Source organism: Macaca mulatta, chromosome 6 (assembly GCF_049350105.2).
Source record: "Macaca mulatta isolate MMU2019108-1 chromosome 6, T2T-MMU8v2.0, whole genome shotgun sequence".
NCBI classification, from domain to species: Eukaryota; Metazoa; Chordata; class Mammalia; order Primates; family Cercopithecidae; genus Macaca; species Macaca mulatta.
In genome coordinates this window covers 85,703,331-85,730,129 of record NC_133411.1, presented here as the reverse complement: position 1 = coordinate 85,730,129, position 26,799 = coordinate 85,703,331, and the positions used below count along the sequence as shown (strand labels likewise).

Sequence of the window (26,799 nt, the reverse complement as noted above, 5' to 3'; positions counted from 1 at the left end):
TTCCTGCTCCTATTTCTTGATCAGTTTTTTGGTCCTGTTATACTGGTCTGATGGTACCTGTGTTTTCATCAAAAGTTACTTCAAATCTTTGGTGCATTTGGCAAGATACAGAATAGCTAATTGAAAAAAAAAAGTCTAAGTCAGCTGGCTGTGGTGGCTCACACCTGTAATCCCAGCACTTTGGGAGGCCAAGGCAGGAGGATCACTTGAAGCCGGGAGTTCAAGACAAACCTAGGCAACATAGTGAAGCCTCATTTCTACAAAAAAGAAACCTAAAAATTAGCCAGGCATGCACCTGTGGTCCCAGCTACTCAAGTGGCCGAGGCCAGAGGATCACTTGAACCTGGGAGGTCAAGGCTGCAGTGAGCTATAATGCACCATTACACCCCAGCCTGGGTGACAGAACAAGACCCTGTCTCAAAAAAACAAAAACAAAACAAAACAAAAAAGAAAAATATCATAATTGTACAGTTTTTAAAAAAACTATCTTTAAGGTTGACCATTGACATATAGCTGATGTCTTCATATATTAGTTATATAGTTCATTCTGATAAATAATTCAGGGAAGCTTTTTCCCAGTAGTCAATTTATATATCAACAATAGCAAAAGTAACACTTGATTGCTTGATGCTGTAGGACATTTAAAGAGCCAGAGTGATGAGGGAATGATGGATTCATGTAGTTCTCTCTGCCTGGAAGGAAGAGATTAGGACTAGATACAAAAAGGACAAATGTATCTAGTCCTAAATCTCTCACAATAAGTTGAGACAGAGATCTTTTCTTAAAAGGAGAATTGGGTAATACAGTGAAAAAATCTTCATAGCACATAACATACAGAAGTGTTATTTGTGTATGTGAATTACAATCTACCTTGCAGTAACATTATGGAGGTGAGTAAGGCTGCATTAAAGGTAACCCAATCCAGTGATAGGAAGCTTTCCTCTCTAGCCTATTATCTATGCTTATTTCTAATGACCGTTCTGGTTAGAAATGTGGCTACTAATATTGTAAGTCATGAGTATCAATTTTTCCTTCTTCAAATCCAGTGTCAAAGCTCATAACAAGCTGCTTGCTTTGACTGTTGAACTGTCATGAGCAAGCACTTTTGAAGGTTATCAGAATCAAAATGGAGTCAGTTGTATTAAAAATTAGAAAAAGGGCAGGGCACAGTGGCTTACGCCTGTAACCTCAGCACTTTGGGAGGCTGAGGTGGAAGGATTTCTTGAGGCCAAGGGTTTGAGACCAGCCTTGGCAACATAAAAAGACCCCATATCTACAAAAAAAGTTTAAAAATTAGCCAGGCATGGTAGTACACACCTGTAGTCCCACTTGGGGGACTTGGGGGTCCTACTTGGGAGGTTGAGGTGGGAGAATCACTTGAGCCCAGGAGGTCGAGGCTGCAGTGAGCTGTGATCACACCATCACACTCCAGCATTGGTGATGGAGGAAAATTGTGACTCTGTCTCAAAAAAAATAAAAAATTGGCTGGGCACAGTGGCTCGTGCCGGTAATCCCAGCACTTAGGGAGGCCGAGGTGGGTGGATCATTTGACGTTAGGAGTTCGAGATTAGCCTGGCCAACATGGTGAAACCTGCCTCTACTAAAAATACAAAATTAGCCGGGTGTGGTGGTAGGTGCCTCTAGTCCTGGCTACTGAGGAGGCTGAGGCAGGAGAATCGCTTGAACCCGGGAGGCGGAGGTTGCAGTGAGCCGAGATCACACCACTGCACTCCGGCCTGGGCGACAGAGCGAGACTCTATCTCAAAAGAATAAAAAATGAAAAGAGGAAAATAAAACCCTAACAAATAGATCCAGGGAGGGCTATGAAGAGAGGGTTCTCACTTGCATGCCTGATAACAAAAGCTATCACAAAAGACTGCAAAACCCACAACCTTGCACCAAAGGCCATCACAACCTTACACAAAAAATATTTCTATGAGGACATTTGCTCAGCAACTACCTGTCCAACCTCAGTCACCACTGTTGTTGATCTTCGTAGTTTAGAATAATTATTTCAAAACAATTATGTAATCCGTAATCCTCCTCATTTTTCCTTTAAAACCTTTGTCTTCTTTTGCCTCCCTGAATACATACATAGTTTGCTATGGCACTCATATTCCTATTGCAATGCCCTATTCCTGAATTTTTTTTTTTTTTTTTTAGAGAGCCTCTCTGTTATTTAGGGTGACACAAATAGTAATAGTATCTGGAAGCAGGACCTGAAGTAGGATCAGTTTTGGACAGAGCTGGCAATTCTCGATACCAGTGTGCAGCACTTACAGGAGCCCTTTGAGCTCTCCACTTTCGCAACTCACCTCTTCTGCCCTGGTGAGTCTTCTCTCAGGCTGAGCCTCCCTCTTTTTGGTAGAGGCTTTAAAAATTTTGGGGGGATCACTTTGGTTATAAGCCTACCTTAGTAAAAGACCTTAAAGGTTGGGCATGGTGGCTCATGCCTGTATTCCCAGCACTTTAGAAGGCAGGTGGATCCTTGAACTCAGGAGTTCGAAACCATCCTGAGCAACATAGCAAAATCTTCTCTCTACAAAAAAGACAAAACTCAGCCAGGCATGGTGGCATGTGCCTGTAATCCCAGCTTCTTGGGAGGCTGAGGTGGGAGGATTGCTTGAGCCCGGGAGGCAGAGGTTGTAGTGAGCCAAGATGGCACCACAGCACTCCAACCTGAGTGACAGAGTGAGACACTGTCTCAAAAAAAAAAAAAAAAGGACCTAGCCAAGCACAGTGGCTCACGCCTGTAATCCCAACACTTTGGGAGGCCAAGGCAGGCAGATCACCTGAGGTCAGGAGTTCCAGACCAGCCTGGTCAACACGGTGGCACACCGTCTCTACTGAAAATACAAAAATTAGCTGGGCATGGTGGTGGGCCCCTGTAATTCCAGCTACTCAGAAGACTGAGGCAGGAGAATCACTGGAACCTGGGAGGTGGAGGTTGCAGTGAGCCGAGATCACTGCTACTGCACTCCAGCCTGGGTAACAGAGTGAGACTCCGTCTCAAAAAAGAGAAAAAAAAAGGACCTCAGATCCCTCCTGGGATGATAAAACACTTTTTGTTTTTTTCTGGCAAGTTCTTTTTGATACAAAGACAAGTGTCTTTCTGGGTTGAGCACTCCGAATTCTATGGAATTTACACTCTTTGAGGCATGTTTTTTCTGGTGAACTTACTTTTTAATTTGATATTTTGTTTGATCTGCAAACCTGGCTTAAAATTTTTGTGAACACTCTTACCCTGGTTTCATTTGGTTACAGGCATCTGTGATTTGACTCTTTTCCCTTGCTTGTTTCTGAATATCTTCTGAGAGCAAAAATAAAAATTCTAAATAGTGGGCACAAAATGGCTAATTAAAAGCCACTAGGGCAGCCACCACCATCTAGACATTGGTCCAAAGTCCTGACATTCTCTGATGGGATTTATAGAATTGTCTTTGCTCTCAAGATGTTAATAAGAAGAGAATGAGATTCTCAAACATTATGGCATGCCACGTTTTCTGGGACTGAAGCCAGTTACATATGACCAGTTCTTGTGCATATTTTTTAACAAAGTACATCATGGAAAATTCAGAGCCAAAATGGTCATTATTTTAAACTCTCTTTAAAAACCTTGCAACTATAGAGTTAGCATATAGAGCCTTCTGAGTTCTTTGTCTGCCTCTCTCTATTTTCTTTTTTCTTCTGCCTACTTTGAATCTGCTGACTTTTCTATTGGTATTAAGATAAAACTCACTGTTTATGGCATTCCAGAAAAGGTATTGGGCTGGGCATGGTGGCCCATGCCTGTAATCCCGGCGCATTGGAAGGCCGAGACGAGAGAATTGCTTGAAGCCAGGAGTTCAAGACCAGCCTGGGCAAAACAGCAAGACCCCATTTCTATCAAAAAAAAGAAAAAAGAAGTATTTTACACTAGCTGGACATGGTGGTGCATGCCTATAGTCCTACTTACTTGAGAGGCTGAGGCAGGAGGATCACTTGAGCCTAGGAGTTTGAAGCTCCAATGAGCTCTGTTCATGCCACTGTACTCCAGCCTGGGTGACAGACTGAGACCCTGTCTCAAAAAAAAAAAAAGAAAAAAAGATTTTAAAGCTCTTTCAAATTATTGGCTTTACACATCACAATAGCTCCATGGCAAGTAACAATCTAGAACTCTTTGGGAATGTAAATTTAGGTTTGCCTGACTAATAATTGCATATTGTGATGAAATGGATAACTGAAGGATTGATAATATAAAAGAAAAAGAACCAGATAAGGCCAGGTGCAGTGGCTCACACCTGTAATCCCAATACTTTGGGAGGCTGAGGTGGTCAAATCATGAGGTCAGGAGTTTGAGACCAGCCTGACCAATATGGTGAAACTCCTAAAATACAAAATGCAAAAATTATCCTGGTGTGGTGGCGCACACCTGTAATCCCAGATACCCAGGAGACTGAGGCTGGATAATCGCTTGAAACCAGGAGGCGGAGGTTGCAGTGAGCAGAGATCGTGCCACTGCGCTCCAGCCTGAGTGACAGAGTGAGACTCTGTCTCATAAAAATATTAATAATAAATTTAAAAAAAAAACAGATAAATGTTTATAAAGTTATACACTCAGATCAAATATATCAAAATCTTGAGCTTAGAGCAATAATATGATATCTTTGTCCAGCATAAAAAATTTGCTTGGACCAAAAGGAGAAAGTCAAAACAAAAACAAAGCAAAGCCTTCTAAAATGTTTCCCTGCCCACATTGACTAATCAAACACCCCAGGTTGGCAAAAGATAGATTGTTACTAAAAATACAAGGCCAACCAGGTGTGGTGGCTCACGCCTATAATCCCAGCACTTTGGAAGGCCAAGGTGGGCGGATCACTTGAGGTCAGGAGTTCAAGACCAGCCTGGCCAACATGGTGAAACCCCGTCTCTACTAAAAATACAAAAAAATAAAAATTAGCTGGGTGTGGTGGAGGATGCCTGTAATCCCAGCTGCTTGGGAGGCTGAGGGAGAGTTGCTTGAACCCAGGAAGCAGAGGCTGCAGTGAACTGAGATCACACCACTGCCCTCCAGCCTGGGCAACTGAGCAAGATTCTGTCTCCAAAAAAAAAAAAATACAAAGCTACTTAGATATTTTGTTTTTCTTATACAGTTTGGCCAGTCCTGTCTAAAATATAAACATTGAAAATTTAACGCTGAACTTATTTGAAACTAAGGAAAAAAGAAAAAAAAGGTGAAGGAGTTTTTTAAAAATCAAACTGCTATCTGCCCGTGGACGCCGCGGAAGAAGCATCCTTAAAGTCTCTCTTCTCCCTGCCATCATGTCTAAGTCAGAGTCTCCTAAAGAGCCCGAACAGCTGAGGAAGCTCTTCATTGGAGGGTTGAGGTTTGAAACAACCAATGAGAGCCTGAGGAGCCATTTTGAGCAATGGGGAACGCTTGCGGACCGTGTGGTAATGAGAGATCCAAACACCAAGTGTTCCAGGGGCTGTGGGTTTGTCACATATGCCACTGTGGAGGAGGTGGATGCAGCCATGAATGCAAGGCCACACAAGATGGAAGAGTTGTGGAACCAAAGAGAGCTGTCTCAAGAGAAGAGTCTCAAAGACCAGGTGCCCACTTAACTGTGAAAAAGATATTTGTTGGTGGCATTAAAGAAGACACTGAAGAACATCACCTAAGAGATTATTTTGAACAGTCTGGGAAAATTGAAGTGACTGAAATCATGACTGACCGAGGCAGTGGCAAGAAAAGGGGCTTTGCCTTTGTAACCTTTGATGACCATGACTCTGTGGATAAGATTGTCATTCAGAAATACCATACTGTGAATGACCACAACTGTGAAGTTAGGAAAGCCCTGTCAAAGCAAGAGATGGCTAGTGCTTCATCCAGCCAAAGAGGTCTCGAAGTGGTTCTGGAAACTTTGGTGGTGGTCGTGGAGGTGGTTTCGGTGGGAATGACAACTTCGGTTGTGGAGGAAACTTCAGTGGTGGTGGTGGCTTTGGTGGCAGCTGTGGTGGTGGTGGATATGGTGGCAGTGGGGATGGCTATAATGGATTTGGTAATGATGGAAGCAATTTTGGAGGTGGTGGAAGCTACAATGATTTTGGCAATTACAACAATCAGTCTTCAATTGTTGGACCCATGAAGGGAGGAAATTTTGGAGGCAGAAGCTCTGGCCCCTATGGTGGTGGAGGCCAATACTTCACAAAACCACAAAACCAAGGTGGCTATGGCGGTTCCAGCAGCAGCAGTAGCTATGGCAGTGGCAGAAGATTTTAATTAGCAAACAAATCTTAGCAGGAGAGGAGAGCCAGAGAAGTGACAGGGAAGCTACAGGTTACAGCAGATTTGTGAACTCAGCCAAGTACAGTGGTGGCAGGGCCTAGCTGCTACAAAGAAGACATGTTTTAGACAAACAGTCATGTGTATGGGCAAAAAACTCAAGGACTGTATTTGTGACTAATTGTATAACAGGTTATTTTAGTTTCTGTTCTGTGGAAAGTGTAAAGCATTCCAACAAAGGGTTTTAATGTAGATTTTTTTTTTTTGCACCCATGCTGTTGATGGCTAAATGTGATTAGTCTGATCGTGATGCTGAATAAAAGTCTTTTTTTTTAATGTGCTGTGTAAAGTTAGTCTACTCTGAAGCCTTCTTGGTAAATTTCCCCAACAGTGTGAAGTTAGAATTCCTTCAGGGTGATGCCAGGTTCTATTTGGAATTTATATACAACCTGCTTGGGTGGAGAAGCCATTGTCTTCGGAAACCTTGGTGTAGTTGAACTGATAGTTACTGTTGTGACCTGAAGTTCACCATTAAAAGGAATTACGCAAGCAAAATCATGGAATTATTGGTTATAAAAGTGATTGTTGGCACATCCTATGCAATATATCTAAATTGAATAATGGTACCAGATAAAATTATAGATGGGAATGAAGCTTGTGTATCATCCATTATCATGTGTAATCAATAAACGATTTAATTCTCTTGAAAAAAAAAATCAAACTGCTATGGAAATTGCTTTACCCAACATTTTGGTCCACAGCCTTCATTAGATTACCTATTTGGGGAAAATACTGTTTGGTTGTATAAATAGGTCCCAGTTTTGTCTGAAATTTTGTCATAACTTGAATCCAAGTATGTTTTATTCATTTTTTTTTTTTTTTTGAGGCAGAGTTTCGCTCTTGTTGCCCAGGCTGGAGTGCAATACCACAATATCAGCTCACCACAACCTCCGCCTCCCGGGTTCAAGCAATTCTGCTGCCTCAGCCTCCTGAGTAGCTGGGATTACAGGCATGAGCCACCACGCCCGGCTAATTTTGTATTTTTAGTAGAGACAGGGTTTCTCTATGTTGGTCAGGCTGGTCTCGAACTCTCCACTTCAGGTGATCCTCCTGCCTCAGTTTACCAAACTGCTGGGATTACAGGCGTGAGCCACCGTGCCCGGCAATCCAAGTATGTTTTATAGACTGGTGAGTTTGTATTACTATCTCATGAATAAAATTGTAAAATGAAAGCTGTAACATCTTCGTGTGTGTGTGTGTGCGTGTGTGTGTGTTTAGGTATGTTTGTGCATATGTACATGTATTATGTTGTGTCTGCATGATCAAATCTGCTGTGGTTGGCCAGAAATCATTAAGAAATTCTTTTCAGGTTGGGCTGGATACAGTGGCTCATGCCTGTAATCCCAGCACTTTGGGAGGCTGAGGTGGGCAGATCACCTGAGGTCAGGAGTTCAAGACCAGCCTAGCCAACATGGTGAAACCCCGTCTCGACTAAAAATTTAAAAATTAGCTGGGCATGGTGGCACATGCCTGTAATCCCAGCTAACTCAGGAGGCTGAGACCAGAGAATTGCTTGAACCAGGAGGTGGAGGTTGCAGTGAGCCAAGATCATGCCACTGCACTCTAGCCTGGGTGAAAGAGTGAGACTCCATCTCAAACAAAAAAAAAAAGAAAAAAAAAAAGAAATTCTTTTCAGATTGGCTTATATAAATGAGTGCTCATATAAAATATGTGGTAATTCAAGTGCCTTTTAGTTCACAGGACTTAAGTAAATTGTTTATAAGATGCTTTTAAAACTATAGGTAAAATAAAAATACAGATGTCTTAAGAAGTAGCAACATACATTTTTCCTAGGGTTTACTTGTCAGACAGTTTTATATTTGTCTCTACTAGATGTTTTAAGATGTCCAGGTTTGACACAAAGGTTATATAACTATAAACCCAGCATAAACCAGAATGATCTTTGTGTGTAACTCTTTGATATGTAAAACTAATTAAACATTACTCATAATGAAAACAGCTTTATTTTATGAGTCATAGACAAAATACCTATATGTTTATATTTAAAGTTGTGACTTAGGTGAACACCTGATATTCACAGACTATAAAAATGGTTAATAGCAAAATAATTTGAAAGGGTTCTAGGCTTTGTCTAATATGTCAGTTTTCATAAGTAATCTAGATAAATTATTAAATTGTGTAAATGTAAATGGTGTAAATATTTATAAAGAAATTTTTCATTTAATTTGAAATCTTAAAATTATGTTAAATTAAGTAATACTCATTAAATGTCTGGGTCATTTCCAAATAAGATTTTTAAAAAATTGAAACAGGTTGGGTGTGATTGCTCACGCCTGCAATCCCAGCACTTTGGGAGGCCAAGGCGGGTGGATCACGAGGTCAGGAGTTCAAGACCAGCCTGGCCAAAATGGCGAAACCCCATCTCTAGTAAAAATACAAAAAATTAGCCCGGCGCAGTGACAGGCGTCTGTAATCCCAGCAACTTGGGAGGCTGAGGCAGGAGAATCAGTTGAACCCAGGAGGTGGAGGTTGCAGTGAGCCAAGATGACGCCACTGCACTCCAGCCCAGGCAACAAAGTGAGACTCTGTCTCAAAAAAAAAAACAAAAAAAAACAAAAAAAAAACAAAACCTGGAACAAATTGCTGAATATAAGTTTATTTGTTGTTTCTTAAATTTTATACAAAGACTAAATATACTTGGGTCTATTAACACACACAAAATAATGTGTGTTTTTTTGTAAGAAAAAATTATAAGAAAGACAAAAATGTGCTCTTTATTGAATAAGAAGAGTACATTTGTCTGATTTCGAGGTTATTTTAAAATTATTTCAAAATATAAATTTAGGAAGGAAATAGAAACAAGACAGAAAGGAACCAGTAAGTAGGAAAGAGAGAAAGTAAGTTATGTGCCACATGCAGTGACTTACACTTGTAATCCCAGCACTTTGGGAGGCTGAGGTGGCAGGATCACTTGAGGTCAGCAGTTTGAGACCAGCCTGCACAATGTAGCAAGACCTCGTCTCAAAAAAAAACTGAAAAAATTTAGCTGGGTATGGTGGCATGTATCTGTAGTCCCAGCTACTCTGGAGGCTGATGTGGGAGAATCATGTGAGCCTAGGAGTTTTAGGCTGCAGTGAGCTGTGAATGTGCCACTGTACTCCAGCCTAGGCAGCAGAGCAAAACCATGTCTCAAGAAAAGAAAGATGGCTGGGCACAGTGGCTTATGCCTGTAATCCCAGCACTTTGGGAGGCTGAGGCAGGCAGATCATTTGAGGTCAGGAGTTCAAAACCAGCTTGGCCAACATGGTGAAACCCCCATCTCTACTAAAAATACAAAAATGTAGCCAGGCTTGGTGGTGGTCACCTGTAATCCCAGCTACTCAGGAGGCTGAGACAGGAGAATTGCTTGAGCCCAGGAGGTGGAGGTTGCAATGAACAGAGATCGTGCCACTGCATTCCAGCCTGGGAGACAGAGCGAGACCCTGTCTCAAAAAAAAAATAAAAAAGAAAACAACAGAAGAAAAAGAAAGAAAGCAAGGTGTATTTTTGGTAAGAAAGCATAAAAAGAAAAGAGAATAAATTTGTATGAGAAAGAATCTTATGTGGTAAATTTATTTTGTTTTGTTTTTGAAAGGCAGGGTCTTGCCATGTTGATCTTGCACTCCTGGCCTCGAGTAGTCCACCAACCTCAGCCTCCCAAAGTGTTAGGATTACAGGGGTGACCCACTGTGCCTGGCCTTTATGTGGTAAATTTTTGCCTTACTAGTTGTTTAAGAGAAAGTATAGGACAAAGCAGAAAGTCTGAGCATGTTGTCAATGGTATGAGTAAGTCATGAAAAAGGTTTGTGGAGAAGAAATTTATGAAAGGAGTTGTGTGTGTGATTCAGTTGGCTATAATTAGAGGGGAATTATTTGTAAGTGTTTCTACATTATAAGTGAGATTTGATATTAAAAATACACTAATGCAGCTGGGCACAGTGGCTCATGCCTGTAATCCCAGCATTTTGGGAGACTGAGGAGGGTGGATCCAGAGGTCAAGACATCAAGATCATCCTATCCAACATGGTGAAACCTCATCTCTACTTAAAATACAAAAATTAGCTGGGCATGGTGGTGTTTGCCTGTAGTCCCAGCTGCTCAGGAGGGTGAGGCAGGAGAATTGCTTGAACCTGGGAGGTGGAGGTTGCAGTGAGCCGAGGTCGTGCTACTATACTCCAGCCTGGTGACAGAGCGAGACTCCATCTAAAAAAACAAAACAAAACAAAAAACACACACACACACACACACAAATGCAAAATTGAAGTGTGGTTTCTTATGCTAGAACAACAAAGTTTTCTTTTTTAACTTTTTAGTTTTCGAGAAAGGCTCTCACTCAGTCATCCAGGCTGGATGATCACAGCTGACTGCAGCCTCAGCCTCCCAGACTCAAGTGATCCTCCCACCTCAGCCTCCCTAGTAGCTGGAACCATAGACATTCACCACCACACTGAGATAACTGTTAAGTTTTTTGTAGTGATGGGGTCTCACCTTGTTGCCCAGGCTAGTCGATTTTCTTGAAATATTGATTTGCTCTTAGTAAAATTGCAAGAGGTTTTGATTTTTAAATCTGAAATCTCCTTTGTAACAGCCATCTTCTAAATTGCAGTTTATATTACTGCCATATTTTGTCCTGAGATTCATTTAATTTCCATAGTTTTAGGTTAAACATGTGTCTTTTTTATTCAGAGTGGTAATTTCATTTCTTGAGGTAGAGTTTTCCTCTAGAAGTTTCTCAGATTCATATCTCAGAAGTTCAACTTTGGCTGTGTCTCACTGCACACGATTTGAGAGCATGTATCATTGTCTTCAACTCTCTTTTCCCCTCTTGAAAAGGCATATATTTTGGCTCAGCTGAGATATTAACTTTTTCAGCTTTTTAGTAAGCTTTTGTGACTTTTTTTCCAGTTCTAACTCTGCTATTATGACCTGCTGCTAAAATGACTATCTTTAAGACCTAGAAAAGCAATGTTTTCCTCTAGGGTAACTTGATGTTGTACCCTTAGCTTTTCTTTTTTTTTTTTTCCTTTGAGACAGGGTCTTGCTCTGTTGCCCAGGTTGGAGTGCAGTGGCACAATCGTTCACCAAAGCCTCAACCTCTCAGGCTCAAGTGATTCTCCAGCCTCAGCCTCCCAAGTAGCTGGGACTACAGGCAATGCCACATGCCCAGCTTACTTTTTTTATATTTTGTAGAGATGAGATCTCTCTATATTGCCCAGACTAGTCTCAAACTCCTGGCCTCAAATGATCCTCCCACCTTGGCCTCCCAAAGTACTGGGGTTACAGGCATGAGCCACTGCATCCAACCAGCTTTTCTTGATGTGTCTGAATTGTTTCATATAACCAGGAAACTTTACATGCTTTTACTTTTTCTAAGAGCCACGTGTTCCCCTGCTAAATGGTGGTGTACGCCTGTAATCTCAGCTACTTGGGAGGCTGAGGCAGGAGAATTGTTTGAACCTGGGAGGCGAAGGTTGCAGTGAGCCGAGATCACGCCACTGCACCCCAGTCTGGGCAACAGAGCAAGAATCCATCCCAGGAAATTTTTGTGGGCATAGAAACTCAGAATAATGCTGACCCAACACTTTGAGATGACAGCAAAAAACTACACAACAGACAAAATTGAACTTCATAATGGAGTGCAGGCAGACTTAGCCTGAGAACCGGTCCCTTCCAACCTCCCTTTTGTGCAAAGGTGTTTAAAAGAGTTTTGACAATGACTCCTACTTGCCATTCACTTTTTCCATTGTGGGATGGGCCAGCAACCTGGGACATGTCTATCCCAGCACCAAGGGACACCAAAACCCATCTACAGGGTGATTGACTAGTGACACTTTTGGAGAAAAATCTTGATCAAAAGAGGGAATGTTTTGCTTGTGGGAACTAACAATAAAGTATAATAAAGATACAAAACAAACAAACAAACAAAAGAGGGAATGTGAAAATTAGCAGAATCAAAATGGAGTCACTTGTGTTAAAAAGGAAAAAAATAAAGCCTAAAAATAGAGTGAGGGTAGGCTGTGAAGAGAGGGTTCTCACTTATACGTCTGATAACAAAAGCTATCACAAAAGACCACAAAAAACACAGCCTTGCACAAAGGCCATTTTAGCCTTACACGAAAAATACTTCTGTGCAGATATCCACCCAGCAACTGCCTGTCCAACCTCCGAATGGCCTCATCCTTGTTACTGATCTTTGTAGCCAAGGATAATAATTTCAAAATCATTATGTAATCCTCTTCATTTCTCCTTTAAAAGCTTTTGTCTTCATTTTTACCTTGCTGGGTACACACACACAGTTTACTGTGGCATGCATATTCCCATTGCAATGCCCTATTCCCAAATAAATACATGTTTTTTTCTTTTTGAGAGCCTCCCTCTGTTCTTTAGAATGACAAACTCAACAAAAATAAATAATAAAACATGTTCCTCTGTGCTGTGTTATGTTCATAACTTTGGACTTTCATTCATCCTATGTCTTAGACTGTCGTCTTTTTTTTAGGTGCTGGGATCTATTTTTGTCATCATCAGCCAGGAAGATACAAGGCCTCTTCCAAGATGAAGACGAAACTATTGACAGATATTTTGTCAAGACCAAATTTTCCCTAAGAGCCCTGTCATAGATTGCTCCCTGGGCAGGATGCAGCCTCCTTCAGAGAGTGAAGAACACACCAAAAGATCCTCTACTAAATTAATCATGAAGCTGCATGAGCCAGGCTGGAATACAGTTACCAATCTGCTTTAATTCTCCCACTTAGATGGCCCGAAGCCACCTGAACTGAAAGTTGGATGAAGCTCTGCTTTGAGTTCCATCATGGAGCATCGTGTGGCCTAGGTCCTTAGCCAATGCCTGCTAAATATTAGCTTGAGTCGCAATAAAGAGAAAAGGTCCAAACTCTCCCCTTGGCTAATGATTTATTCATCAAACCAACATGCCTCAAACCTGTAATTCTAGTTTTGTTTTCTGAAAAGATGTCATTCTATTTGAAAGAGAAATAGCTGTAGGGAAGGAGAATAAGAACTTTCATGGAACACCCAGTATGTGTTGCGCACTTGGCATGTAAACTCACTTAGCCCTCACTCCAGCCCTGGGGAGGTGAGCAGTGGCTCTGCTTCATAGACAAGCACCCTGACACTCCAGGAAATCGGTCATCACCCAACACCCTTTAACTAGTGAAGGACGGAATCTGATTTGAACTCAGGTGTGCTTTTTTTCTCCAGGAAGCATACTTTCCTTTGCCAGCCTCAGCGATGAGAGTAACAGAGACAGAAAGGTAAGAGAAAAGGAGTTGACTGCTCACTTACGAGGCTGTTGCTGGACTTTTTAGGTCAGTCACTGGAAGATTCTAGTGTGTCTTCTGAATTGCTGGCCATAATTCATTCTCTTCCCTCTTTTGCCTGGTTTGTTATTTGATCCCAAGACTGTGCTATAAGTTTTGGGTTGATAAAAGAGAGCTAAGAGTCCATGAAGCGCTCATACCTCCCATCGAATACCTGATTCCTACGACACCTGCTTCAAACATAATGGAGAAAATATTTGCAAGGAAGTTTCATGCAATGATTAAACTGCATTCCAAATATAATTTTCCTCTTGTGCCAGAGGAGATTAATTCACATGGACTCAAAAGAGCCTTGGGGACAGGTTTTTGGAAAACCAGACCCCGGCATTCCGGATGCTAAAATGCTGTCAGTAATACTGAGAGTGCTTAGGTCTCCTGTCTCCTCAGCCCTCTGGAAAGAGCTCCAGGGTTATTCGAGTTGGGATCAAATAAAGAGGGGGTCATTATGATAAAAAGTGGGTGACACACCCCCATTCCTCACCTAGAGAACTTTCTTAGCCTTCCCATAAACCTTCAGTAAAAAGCTCCCTTCAACTTAGATTTCAATGTGAAGATTTTGGTTCCACCTTGACTGAATACTGGAATAGTTTTTATTGCAGACTGGGAGTTGACAGTTTACCTTCAGAGTGAGAATATGTATGGGTTCCTTAAAAACATGCAGTAAAGCCAGGCAGCATGGCTCATGCCTGTAATCCCAGGGCTTTGAGAGGCCAAGGTGGGCGGATCACTTGAGGTCAGGAGCTTGAGACCAGCATGGCCAACATGGTGAAACCTGGTTTCTACTAAAAATACAGAAATTAGCTTGCCACGGTGGCAGGTGCCAGTAATCCCAGCTACTCACTTGAACCTGGGAGGCAGAGGTTGCAGTGAGCTAAGATGGCGCCACTCCACTCCAGTCTGGGTGACAGAGCAAGACTCTGTCTCAAAAAAAAAAAAAAAAAGCAACATGGGGTAGCATGAAAAACACAAAAATGCCTTTGGGATTCAGCATAATCTTCAGGCTATAAAAGCAACAGCAATGATGATGGGGGCTTTTTTCCCCACAGAGCCTAGGATGCCTTTGAGAAAACCGACAAATCTGAAAACGTGATAAAGATAACATCTCTCAGTAAGTTGTTATTTCTTCCTCTTTATTATTTGGGTCAAATAATTTTGGCATTTCATTTCAATTCCTTTCACTTTGTGAAGAAAAACAGTCATTCCAAGAAACCGTTCTAACCGATATATTCTTTTCATATCATGAATTCTCTTCTCAATGTTGTGTTTCCTAAAGGAATGAAGTAAGTTTATTTGCTGTTGAGGTTATGGTCAAATACTTCCAAGTGATATGTTTCTTCCTCAAAATATGCATTGTTTAATCTACCTGATTGTAACACTTAAAATATCATGCATCAATCAGCGTCCCATCTAAAATAAGATTTGCTATTTTTTTTTTTAATTTATTTATTATTATTATACTTTAAGTTGTAGGGTACATGTGCATAACGTGCAGGTTTGTTACATATGTATACTTGTGCCATGTTGGTGTGCTGCACCCATCAACTCATCATTTACATCAGGTATAACTCCCAATGCAATCCCTCCCCCCTCCCCCCTCCCCATGATAGGCCCCTGTGTGTGATGTTCCCCTTCCTGAGTCCAAGTGATCTCATTGTTCAGTTCCCACCTATGAGTGAGAACATGCGGTGTTTGGTTTTCTGTTCTTGTGATAGTTTGCTAAGAATGATGGTTTCCAGCTGCATCCATGTCCCTACAAAGGACGCAAACTCATCCTTTTTGATGGCTGCATAGTATTCCATGGTGTATATGTGCCACATTTTCTTAATCCAATCTGTCACTGATGGACATTTGGGTTGATTCCAAGTCTTTGCTATTGTGAATAGTGCTGCAATAAACATACGTGTGCATGTGTCTTTATAGCAGCATAATTTATGATCCTTTGGGTATATACCCAGTAATGGGATGGCTGGGTCATATGGTACATCTAGTTCTAGATCCTTGAGGAATCGCCATACTGTTTTCCATAATGGTTGAACTAGTTTACAATCCCACCAACAGTGTAAAAGTGTTCCTATTTCTCCACATCCTCTCCAGCACCTGTTGTTTCCTGACTTTTTAATGATCGCCATTCTAACTGGTGTGAGATGGTATCTCATTGTGGTTTTGATTTGCATTTCTCTGATGGCCAGTGATGATGAGCATTTTTTCATGTGTCTGTTGGCTGTATGAATGTCTTCTTTTGAGAAATGTCTGTTCATATCCTTTGCCCACTTTTTGATGGGGTTGTTTGTTTTTTTCTTGTAAATTTGTTTGAGTTCTTTGTAGGTTCTGGATATTAGCCCTTTGTCAGATGAGTAGATTGCAAAAATTTTCTCCCATTCTGTAGGTTGCCTGTTCACTCTGATGGTAGTTTCTTTTGCTGTGCAGAAGCTCTTTAGTTTAATGAGATCCCATTTGTCAATTTTGGCTTTTGCTGCCGTTGCTTTTGGTGTTTTAGACATGAAGTCTTTGCCCATGCCTATGTCCTGAATGGTACTACCTAGGTTTTCCTCTAGGATTTTTATGGTATTAGGTCTAACATTTAAGTCTCTAATCCATCTTGAATTAATTTTCGTATAGGGAGTAAGGAAAGGATCCAGTTTCAGCTTTCTACTTATGGCTAGCCAATTTTCCCAGCACCATTTATTAAATAGGGAATCCTTTCCCCATTTCTTGTTTCTCTCAGGTTTGTCAAAGATCAGATGGCTGTAGATGTGTGGTATTATTTCTGAGGACTCTGTTCTGTTCCATTGGTCTATATCTCTGTTTTGGTACCAGTACCATGCTGTTTTGGTTACTGTAGCCTTGTAGTATAGTTTGAAGTCAGGTAGCGTGATGCCTCCAACTTTGTTCTTTTGACTTAGGATTGTCTTGGAGATGCGGGCTCTTTTTTGGTTCCATATGAACTTTAAAGCAGTTTTTTCCAATTCTGTGAAGAAAGTCATTGGTAGCTTGATGGGGATGGCATTGAATCTATAAATTCCCTTGGGCAGTATGGCCATTTTCACGATATTGATTCTTCCTATCCATGAGCATGGTATGTTCTTCCATTTGTTTGTGTCCTCTTTTATTTCACTGAGCAGTGGTTTGTAGTTCTCCTTGAAGAGGTCCTTTACATCCCTTGTAAGTTGGATTCCTAGGTATTTTATTCTCTTTGAAGCAATTGTGAGTGGAAGTTCATTCCTGATTTGGCTCTCTGTTTGTCTGTTACTGGTGTATAAGAATGCTTGTGATTTTTGCACATTAATTTTGTATCCTGAGACTTTGCTGAAGTTGCTTATCAGCTTAAGGAGATTCTGGGCTGAGACAATGGGGTTTTCTAAATATACAATCATGTCATCTGCAAACAGGGACAGTTTGACTTCTTCTTTTCCTAACTGAATACCCTTGATTTCTTTCTCTTGCCTAATTGCCCTAGCCAGAACTTCCAGCACTATGTTGAATAGGAGTGGTGAGAGAGGGCATCCCTGTCTTGTGCCAGTTTTCAAAGGGAACTTTTCCAGTTTTTGCCCATTCAGTATGATATTGGCTGTGGGTTTGTCATAAATAGCTCTTATTATTTTGAGGTACGTTCCATCAATACCGAATTTATTGAGCGTTTTTAGCATGAAGGGCTGTTGAATTTTGTCAAAAGCCTTTTCTGCATCTATTGAGATAATCATGTGGTTCTTGTCTTTGGTTCTGTTTATATGCTGGATTATGTTTATTGATTTGCGAATGTTGAACCAGCCTTGCATCCCAGGGATGAAGCCCACTTGATCATGGTGGATAAGCTTTTTGATGTGTTGCTGAATCCGGTTTGCCAGTATTTTATTGAGGATTTTTGCATCGATGTTCATCAGGGATATTGGTCTAAAATTCTCTTTTTTTGTTGTGTCTCTGCCAGGCTTTGGTATCAGGATGATGTTGGCCTCATAAAATGAGTTAGGGAGGATTCCCTCTTTTTCTATTGATTGGAATAGTTTCAGAAGGAATGGTACCAACTCCTCCTTGTACCTCTAGTAGAATTCAGCTGTGAATCCATCTGGTCCTGGACTTTTTTTGGTTGGTAGGCTATTAATTATTGCCTCAATTTCAGAGCCTACTATTGGTCTATTCAGGGATTCAACTTCTTCCTGGTTTAGTCTTGGAAGAGTGTAAGTGTCCAGGAAATTATCCATTTCTTCTAGATTCTCCAGTTTATTTGCGTAGAGGTGTTTATAGTATTCTCTGATGGTAGTTTGTATTTCTGTGGGGTCGGTGGTGATATCCCCTTTATCATTTTTAATTGTGTCGATTTGATTCTTCTCTCTTTTCTTCTTTATTAGTCTTGCTAGTGGTCTGTCAATTTTGTTGATCTTTTCAAAAAACAAACTCCTGGATTCATTGATTTTTTGGAGAGTTTTTTGTGTCTCTATCTCCTTCAGTTCTGCTCTGATCTTAGTTATTTCTTGCCTTCTGCTAGCTTTCGAATGTGTTTGCTCTTGCTTCTCTAGTTCTTTTAATTGCGATGTTAGAGTGTCAATTTTAGATCTTTCCTGCTTTCTCTTGTGGGCATTTAGTGCTATAAATTTCCCTCTACACACTGCTTTAAATGTGTCCCAGAGATTCTGGTATGTTGTATCTTTGTTCTCATTGGTTTCAAAGAACATCTTTATTTCTGCCTTCATTTCGTCATGTACCCAGTAGTCATTCAGGAGCAGGTTGTTCAGTTTCCATGTAGTTGAGCGGTTTTGATTGAGTTTCTTAGTCCTGAGTTCTAGTTTGATTGCACTGTGGTCTGAGAGACAGTTTGTTATAATTTCTGTTCTTGTACATTTGCTGAGGAGTGCTTTACTTCCAATTACGTGGTCGATTTTGGAGTAAGTACGATGTGGTGCTGAGAAGAATGTATATTCTGTTGATTTGGGGTGGAGAGTTCTATAGATGTCTATTAGGTCTGCTTGCTGCAGAGATGAGTTCAATTCCTGGATATCCTTGTTAACTTTCTGTCTCGTTGATCTGTCTAATGTTGACAGTGGAGTGTTGAAGTCTCCCATTATTATTGTATGGGAGTCTAAGTCTCTTTGTAAGTCTCTAAGGACTTGCTTTATGAATCTGGGTGCTCCTGTATTGGGTGCATATATATTTAGGATAGTTAGCTCTTCCTGTTGAATTGATCCCTTTACCATTATGTAATGGCCTTCTTTGTCTCTTTTGATCTTTGATGGTTTAAAGTCTGTTTTATCAGAGACTAGTATTGCAACCCCCGCTTTTTTTTGTTCTCCATTTGCTTGGTAAATCTTCCTCCATCCCTTTATTTTGAGCCTATGTGTGTCTCTGCGTGTGAGATGGGTCTCCTGAATACAGCAGACTGATGGGTCTTGACTCTTTATCCAGTTTGCCAGTCTGTGTCTTTTAATTGGAGCATTTAGTCCATTTACATTTAAGGTTAAGATTGTTATGTGTGAACTTGATCCTGCCATTATGATATTAACTGATTATTTTGCTCGTTAGTTGATGCAGTTTCTTCCTAGCCTCGATGGTCTTTACATTTTGGCATGTTTTTGCAATGGCTGGTACCGGTTGTTCCTTTCCATGTTTAGTGCTTCCTTCAGGGTCTCTTGTAAGGCAGGCCTAGTGGTGACAAAATCTCTAAGCATTTGCTTATCTGTAAAGGATTTTATTTCTCCTTCACTTATGAAACTTAGTTTGGCTGGATATGAAATTCTGGGTTTAAAAATCTTTTCTTTAAGAATGTTGAATATTGGCCCCCACTCTCTTCTGGCTTGGAGAGTTTCTGCCGAGAGATCTGCTGTTAGTCTGATGGGCTTCCCTTTGTGGGTAACCCGACCTTTCTCTCTGGCTGCCCTTAAGATGTTTTCCTTCATTTCAACTTTGGTGAATCTGGCAATTATGTGTCTTGGAGTTGCTCTTCTCGAGGAGTATCTTTGTGGCGTTCTCTGTATTTCCTGGATTTGAATGTTGGCCTGCCCTACTAGGTTGGGGAAGTTCTCCTGGATGATATCCTGAAGAGTGTTTTCCAACTTGGTTCCATTCTCCCCCTCACTTTCAGGCACCCCAATCAGACGTAGATTTGGTCTTTTTACATAATCCCATACTTCTTGCAGGCTTTGTTCATTTCTTTTTCTTCTTTTTTCTTTTGGTTTCTCTTCTCGCTTCATTTCATTCATTTGATCCTCAATCGCAGATACTCTTTCTTCCAGTTGATCGAGTCGGTTACTGAAGCTTGTGCATTTGTCACGTATTTCTCGTGTCATGGTTTTCATCTCTTTCATTTCGTTTATGACCTTCTCTGCATTAATTACTCTAGCCATCAATTCTTCCACTTTTTTTTCAAGATTTTTAGTTTCTTTGCACTGGGTACGTAATTCCTCCTTTAGCTCTGAGAAATTTGATGGACTGAAGCCTTCTTCTCTCATCTCGTCAAAGTCATTCTCTGTCCAGCTTTGATCCGTTGCTGGCGATGAGCTGCGCTCCTTTGCCGGGGGAGATGCGCTCTTATTTTTTGAATTTCCAGCTTTTCTGCCCTGCTTTTTCCCCATCTTTGTGGTTTTATCTGCCTCTGGTCTTGATGATGGTGATGTACTGATGGGGTTTTGGTGTAGGTGTCCTTCCTGTTTGATAGTTTTCCTTCTAACAGTCAGGACCCTCAGCTGTAGGTCTGTTGGAGATTGCTTGAGGTCCACTCCAGACCCTGTTTGCCTGGGTATCAGCAGCAGAGGCTCAGTTGAAAATGCAGAAATCACCGGTCTTCTGTGTCGCTCGCGCTGGGAGTTGGAGACTGGAGCTGTTCCTATTCGGCCATCTTGCTCCGCCCCCCAAGATTTGCTATTTTATTGTTAAAAGTGATCTTATCAATATCCCTCCAGGAATCACGCATGCTATTAACAACAGACAGCAAACATGATTTTTTTTTTTTTTTTTTTTTTTTTTTGAGACGGAGTTTCACTCTTGTTGCTCAGGCTGGAGTGCAATGGTGCTATCTTAGCTCACCGCAACCTCCATCTCTCAGGTTCAAGCGATTCTCCTGCCTCAGCCTCCTGAGTAGCTGGGATTACAGGCACACGACACCACACCCAGCTAATTTTGTATTTTTAGTAAAGACGGGGTTTATCCACGTTGGTCAGGCTGGTCTCAAACTCCCGACTCCAGGTGATCCACCTGCCTTGGTCTTCCAGAGTGTTGGGATTACAGGCGTGAGCCACCGCGCCTAGCCAAATTGATTTTTATAATTAGAATTTTATGAGGCTTATGTTTCAGATTAGGAAAGAGATGTCAATTAAAGATTTCATTCCATTTTTATTGCAAACGAAGATGAAAAAGGAACAACTATTTCCACTGGATTCTACTTGAAGGAATTCAAAGTTCACTACTGGCAGTTTCACATTTGGCAAAGGTGTGAGGTGTTTCCGCAGAGGTGCTGACCTCCTCGAACTGCAAAGGCCTAGCTGTCTGAGTGAGCAGTGCTGGCCTGGGGCAGAGTGATGATGGTCTGTCCACTTGTCTGTGAAGTCTCAGGGCTGGGATTCTGTCAGAAACTCATGCTGAAAACTACTTTTCCTCATCAGATTCGAAGTTGAGAAGATGCGTCATCCAATATAAATGATGACTAAGGCCACTCCCAGCTGTGACAGTGCGCAACTCTAATAGTGTGAGCCAGCTCCCAGAGCCATGGGGCTCTCTTGACATTTCCTTCCATCAAGAACTCCGCACACATGTATTTGCCACGCGGTGTTCTTCACACATGTGACCTGCCACAATCTTCCATACAGCCTGTAACTCTTTGTTGTTATTGTTTTTCGGGTTAGTTTTATTTTTTAATCAAGCATGATTATTGTTTTTGTTTTTGAGACAGGGTTTCACTCTGTTGCCCAGGCTGCAGTGAAGTGGCATGATCTTGGCTCCCAAGGAACAGGTGATCCTCCTGCTGCAGCCTCCTGAGTAGCTGGGATTATAGGTGTGCACCACCACACCCAGCTAATTTTTGTATTTTTGGTAAAGACGGGGTTTCACCATGTTGACCAGGCTAGTCTTGAACTCCTGACCTCAAATGATCCACCCACCTTGGCCTCCCAAAGTGCTGGGATTACAGGTGTGAGCCACCGCACCCGCCTTTTTGGTTTTTTTTAGACAGGGTCTCATTCTCATAACTCAGGCTGGAGTGTGGTGATGTGACCACGGCTCACTGCAGCCCCGACTGCCTGGAATCAGGTGATCCTCCCATCTCAGCCTTCCAAGTAGCTGGGACTAAAGGCGTGTGCCACCATGCCCAGCTCATTTTTGTATTTTTTGTAGAGACACGGTTTCACCATGTTGGCCAGGCTGATCTCGAACTTCTGGGCTCAAGCGACCTCAGCCTCCCAAAGTACTGGGATTACAGGCATGAACCACTGTGCCAGGCTTGTATGTAACTTCATTTTTGGCAGGTACCTTCATCTTACCAGGCCCTAATTTCCTCCTCTGCAAATGAGAGAAATGATGTATAACTTGTTAAAAGCTCTTCTTCCATCCCTGTTATATTGAAAACATTCAGAGAAAGAGAATGTTAAAAATCAATGCCTCCAAAGAAACTCTAACCTTTTCTTCATTGAGGGCAAAGGTGTGCCTGGCAATCATTTATTGTTTGCCTCAGGATTTTGTGAACTTTCTTTAAACATACACCCACCATATGATCCAGCCATTCTACTCCTATTTACTCAAGAAAAATAAAAATACACATCCACACGAAGACTTGCACATGAATCTTTATTCGTAATAGGCCCTGGAAACAACCCAAATGCCCTCCAAGGGGTAAACGGATAAATAAAACATAGTACATCCATACAATGGGGTACTATTTAGCAATGAAAAGAAACACATGTTGGTACAAGCAACATGAACAGATCTCATTATGCTGAGTGGAAGAAGCCAGACACAAAAGGACATACTGTTTGATTCTATTTATGTAAAATTCTAGAGACTCAAACTGATCTATGTAGTGACAAAAAGCAGGTTGGTGGTTGCCTGTAGGAGGGGATAGAAGACAGGACTGCAGAAAAGCACAGGAATCTTTTGGTGGCAATGGCAGTGTTGTAATCTTGGTGACAATGGTAGTTTCATGGTGTATACAATGGTCCAGACTCATCCAGTTGTGTACTTTAAGTCAATACAACTTGTATGTAACTTATGTCTCAATAAAGTTACTATAGGGGGATCTTTTTTGTAAGCTGCTGACTGTTGAATCTGGGGCTAGGAGAAAGGTGTCATGGACAGCTGAGAAGTTGTGTGGAACCACGTCATCCAAAAAGCATTGATGAACCCCCGCTTGATGAGTCAGTGGTTTTTGTTGTTGTTGTTGTTGTTGTTGTTTTGTTTTGTTTGAGACGGAGTCTCGCTCTGTCCCCCAGGCTGGAGTGCAGTGGCATGATCTGGGCTCACTGCAAGCTCTGCCTCGTGGGTTCAGGCCATTCTCCTGCCTCAGCCTCCTGAGTAGCTGGGACTATAGGAGCCTGCCACCAAGCCCGGCTAATTTTTTTTTTTTTTTTTTTTTTTTTAGTAGAGATGGGGTTTCACCGCGTTAGCCAGGATGGTCGAGATCTCCTGACCTTGTGATCCACCCACCTTGGCCTCCCACAGTGCTGGAATTACAGGCGTGAGCCACCGCGCCTGGCCCGAGCCAGTGTTTAAGAGTGATGTGAAACATTGTGGAAAGCCCTTTGGTTTCTGGGAAGCCTATGTGGATTTGTAGGAAAGGAGTTTATCTTATGATTTGGGGTAAAGCCCCTGAGCAAAGAACTAGCTGGGGACTGAACAGGGTCTTGGGCTTGTGGAGCACTTCTCTTTCACCAGTCCCCTGTGCAGCCCTGAGTGCCAGCTGCCGGCGGCAGGCAGCCTCTGGGTTTAGCTTGTCAGGCCCCTAGAGACCTATTTCTTCCTGCACCCTGCCCTGCAGTGGTGTGACTTCCGAGGGGTAGATTCCATTCTACTTCTTCAACGTCATATTCAGAAACTAGAAGGCTGGAGAGCATGTTCTTGTTTTATTGCCCATTGGAGTAACCTAGTTCAGTCGGAGTGGCTCAAAGAATCATAGGTTGTGGTTTTTGGAAGAAAACTCAGGGTCTACTATGCGACCTCCTCACATCCTGAAGGGGGAAACTGAGGCCCCGAGAAGTGAAGTGACTGGCCTCAGCTCACACAGGACGAAAAGCCCTCCAGGAGTTGCCCCTTCACCATGCTGTCTCCACGACAGGCTGAAAAAGTGCAAGTCAAAATCTTTCACTGTCTAAACCCAGATCCTAAGCTGCATAGCTTGCTGCATTTGTGCAAAACAGAAGCTGGAAAATGGCAGGCTTCTAGCTGAGAGAAAGACACCAAAGTCTCAGATGTGCTGCGAGGACGCGTGAGGGTCAAGCTTAGCATGTGAGTGAATGAGAGGCATTTATGATTATTGCGGAACTTGGCAGCAATTATAAAAGCCTGCTCCACAGTGGAAGTGACCATGTTAAATTTCCATTCTTATTTGCATTTGCAAAAATAGAATAAAATTATTTCTTGGGTGGAAACATTTTCTGTGACTGAGCAGTGCTTCTAACTCATTGCTGCTCCTTTTACTTTTCATAGATTTTTTTTTTCCCATGATGGCTGTTGAAATAGGAGATACTTTATACAGAGAGAACATTCATCACAGCACGTTCTGGATCGACACTGAATCAGATTCTTCCAGCGCCAGGGAGTAACCTAGGCCTTTCTGGAAACTGCACTAACACTCAGTCCAACAAGGCTTGAATTTTCAAAGTGCAGTTTAGCAGGCTGAGGTCTTAGTGGTGTTCCTAACCCTCTCCACTCACCTGGCTCTATAATACCTGGGCAGGAGTGCTGAGTTCCCAGGGCAGAGACACTCCCCTGGCAGGTCACAATGTTCTCTCCTGGTGAAAGCCACACAGTGAGCCGGTGCTGGTCCAGGGGAGGCAGAAATGACAGTTGTGTAAGTGAGCAGTGGGCTCCGCCCTGGGGTTGACCTACTGTGCTGGTAACATGTTTTGCTCTTCACACAGATTTCCCGGAAATCAGTTGCAGAGTTTGGCAGAAGACTTCAGGTTGTAAGAGAGTCAACCCCCACACAAAAGCGGCACCAGCCTTTCCTAATCCTCTGAGGGGACTCCTAGGTTCCTGAGGGACAGCACTTCCCCAGGTGCTGCAGGGCTGAGGCCACAGCCTCTTCCCAGTGGATCCCTCTTTGCTTTCTGTGCCACATTGTCCTCTCCTGATGGCCCTGCCGTGTTGTGGCTGCAGCAGATACCTCTTGCGTTTCAGCCATGGGGAGTGCCTTGCATGGTTCTCACGCAGGTGTCCAGCACTTCCCACCTTACTGAGCATGGTGAGGGCAGAGGCCTGGCCTTTGCAGCTTGTCTCTATCACCTAGCATTGTAGATGCGTGTACCCTGCCATATTGTGGGGGCTGAATGAATCCTGTTGAATGATTAAATTACTTGTTGAGCAAATGGATAATAAAATTACTGATCTGGCTGGGTGCAGTGGCTCACGCCTGTAATCCCAGCACTTTGGGAGGCCGAGGCAGGCAGATCACGAGGTCAGGAGTTCGAGACCAGCCTGTCCCATATGGTGAAACCCCGTCTTTACTAAAAATACAAAAATTAGCCAGGGGTGGTGGCATATGCGCCTGTAATCCCAGCTACTCAGGAGGCTGAGGCAGGAGAATCACTTGACCCCAGGAGGCTGAGGTTGTAATGAGGTGAGATTGCATCACTGCACTCCAACCTGGGCAACAGAGCAAGACTCTTATCTCAAAAAATAAAATAAATAAAAATAAAATTGCTGACCTTGAATGTGAACTATTCAGGACACTGCACTAGTGATGCAAGAAACTACTGAATATACAGTGGGAAAAGAACTGAAACTTTTTCTAGAAAATCAGTGACCAGAATAGATCTATAGTTATTTTCATATGTACTGTGTAATTATGGAGAACTGAGGCAGATATTTGGGGGAAAAAAAGTCATATCCTTCCTCATCTCTTATAATCCCTTGAATTTAAATCTTCCCCATCGTTGAGGTCAAAGGTGTTTAGGCACCAGAATTCCTGAATTCGAAATTTTCTTTTCCATTTTCTTTTTATTCTTTCTTCTTTTAGAGACAGGGTCTTGCTTGGTCACCAAGGCAGGAGTGCAGTGGCATGATCATAGTTCACTGTAGCCTAGAATTCCTGGGTTCAAGTGATCCTCCCATCTCAGCCTCCTGAGTAGCTGGGATGATGGGTGCATACCATTTTTTGCGGAGGCGGGGCCTTGCTATGTTGCCCTGGCTGGTCTCCAAATCTTGGCCTCAAACGATCCTCCTGCATTGGCCTCCCATAATGCTGAGATTACAGGCATGGACCACCACTCTCAGCCCTCCATTTTCTTTATTATAAATGTGAGACAGGCATGGTGGCTCACCCCTATAATTCCAGCACTTTGGGAGACTGAGATGGGCAGATCCCTTGAGGTCAGGAGTTTGAGACCAGCCTAGCCCAGCATGGCAAAACCTTGCCTCCACTAAAAAATACACAAATTAAGCTGGGCACAGCGGCTCATGCCTGTAATCCCAGCAGTTTGGGAGGCTGAGGTGGGTGGATCACCTGAGGTCAGGAGTTCCAGACCAACCTGGCTGATATGGTGAAACCCTATCTCTACTAAAAATACAAAAATTAGCTGGACACGGTGGCACATGCCTGTAATCCCAGCTACTCGGGAGGCTGAGGCAGAAGAATCACTCGAACCAGGGAGGCAGAGGTTGCAGTTAGCTGAGATCACACCATTGCACTCCAGCCTGGATGACAAGAGTGAAATTCCATCTAAAAAATATATACAAAATACAAAAATTAGCCAGGTGTGGTGGCATGCACCTGTAATCCCAGCTACTTGGAAGGCTGAGGCACAAGAATCGCTTGAACTTGGGAGGTGGAGGTTGCAGTGAGCTGAGATCGAAGCACTGCACTCCAGCCTGGGAGACAGTGAGACTCTGTCTCAAAACAAACAAACAAACATATATATACACACATATATATAAATATATACACACACATATATATATATGGTCTTTACCTCAGAAACAGGAATACAATTGCTATTTCAAGCT

General features: G+C 42.3%; 1 protein-coding gene and 1 pseudogene across 1 annotated transcript in view; both read left to right on the top strand.

Annotated features, from left to right (window-relative positions):
- HOMER1 (homer scaffold protein 1) overlaps positions 1 to 13,209 on the top strand; it is a 165,248-nt gene extending 152,039 nt beyond the window's left edge. The window contains exon 9 of the mRNA XM_078004179.1: positions 12,825 to 13,209. Coding sequence (XP_077860305.1) covers positions 12,825 to 12,884 — 60 coding nt within the window. The 3' untranslated portion in view covers positions 12,885 to 13,209. The remainder of the gene's footprint in view (positions 1 to 12,824) is intronic.
- On the top strand, positions 5,243 to 6,414 carry LOC709867 (heterogeneous nuclear ribonucleoprotein A1-like; annotated as a pseudogene).
- Positions 13,210 to 26,799: the final 13,590 nt, after the last annotated feature.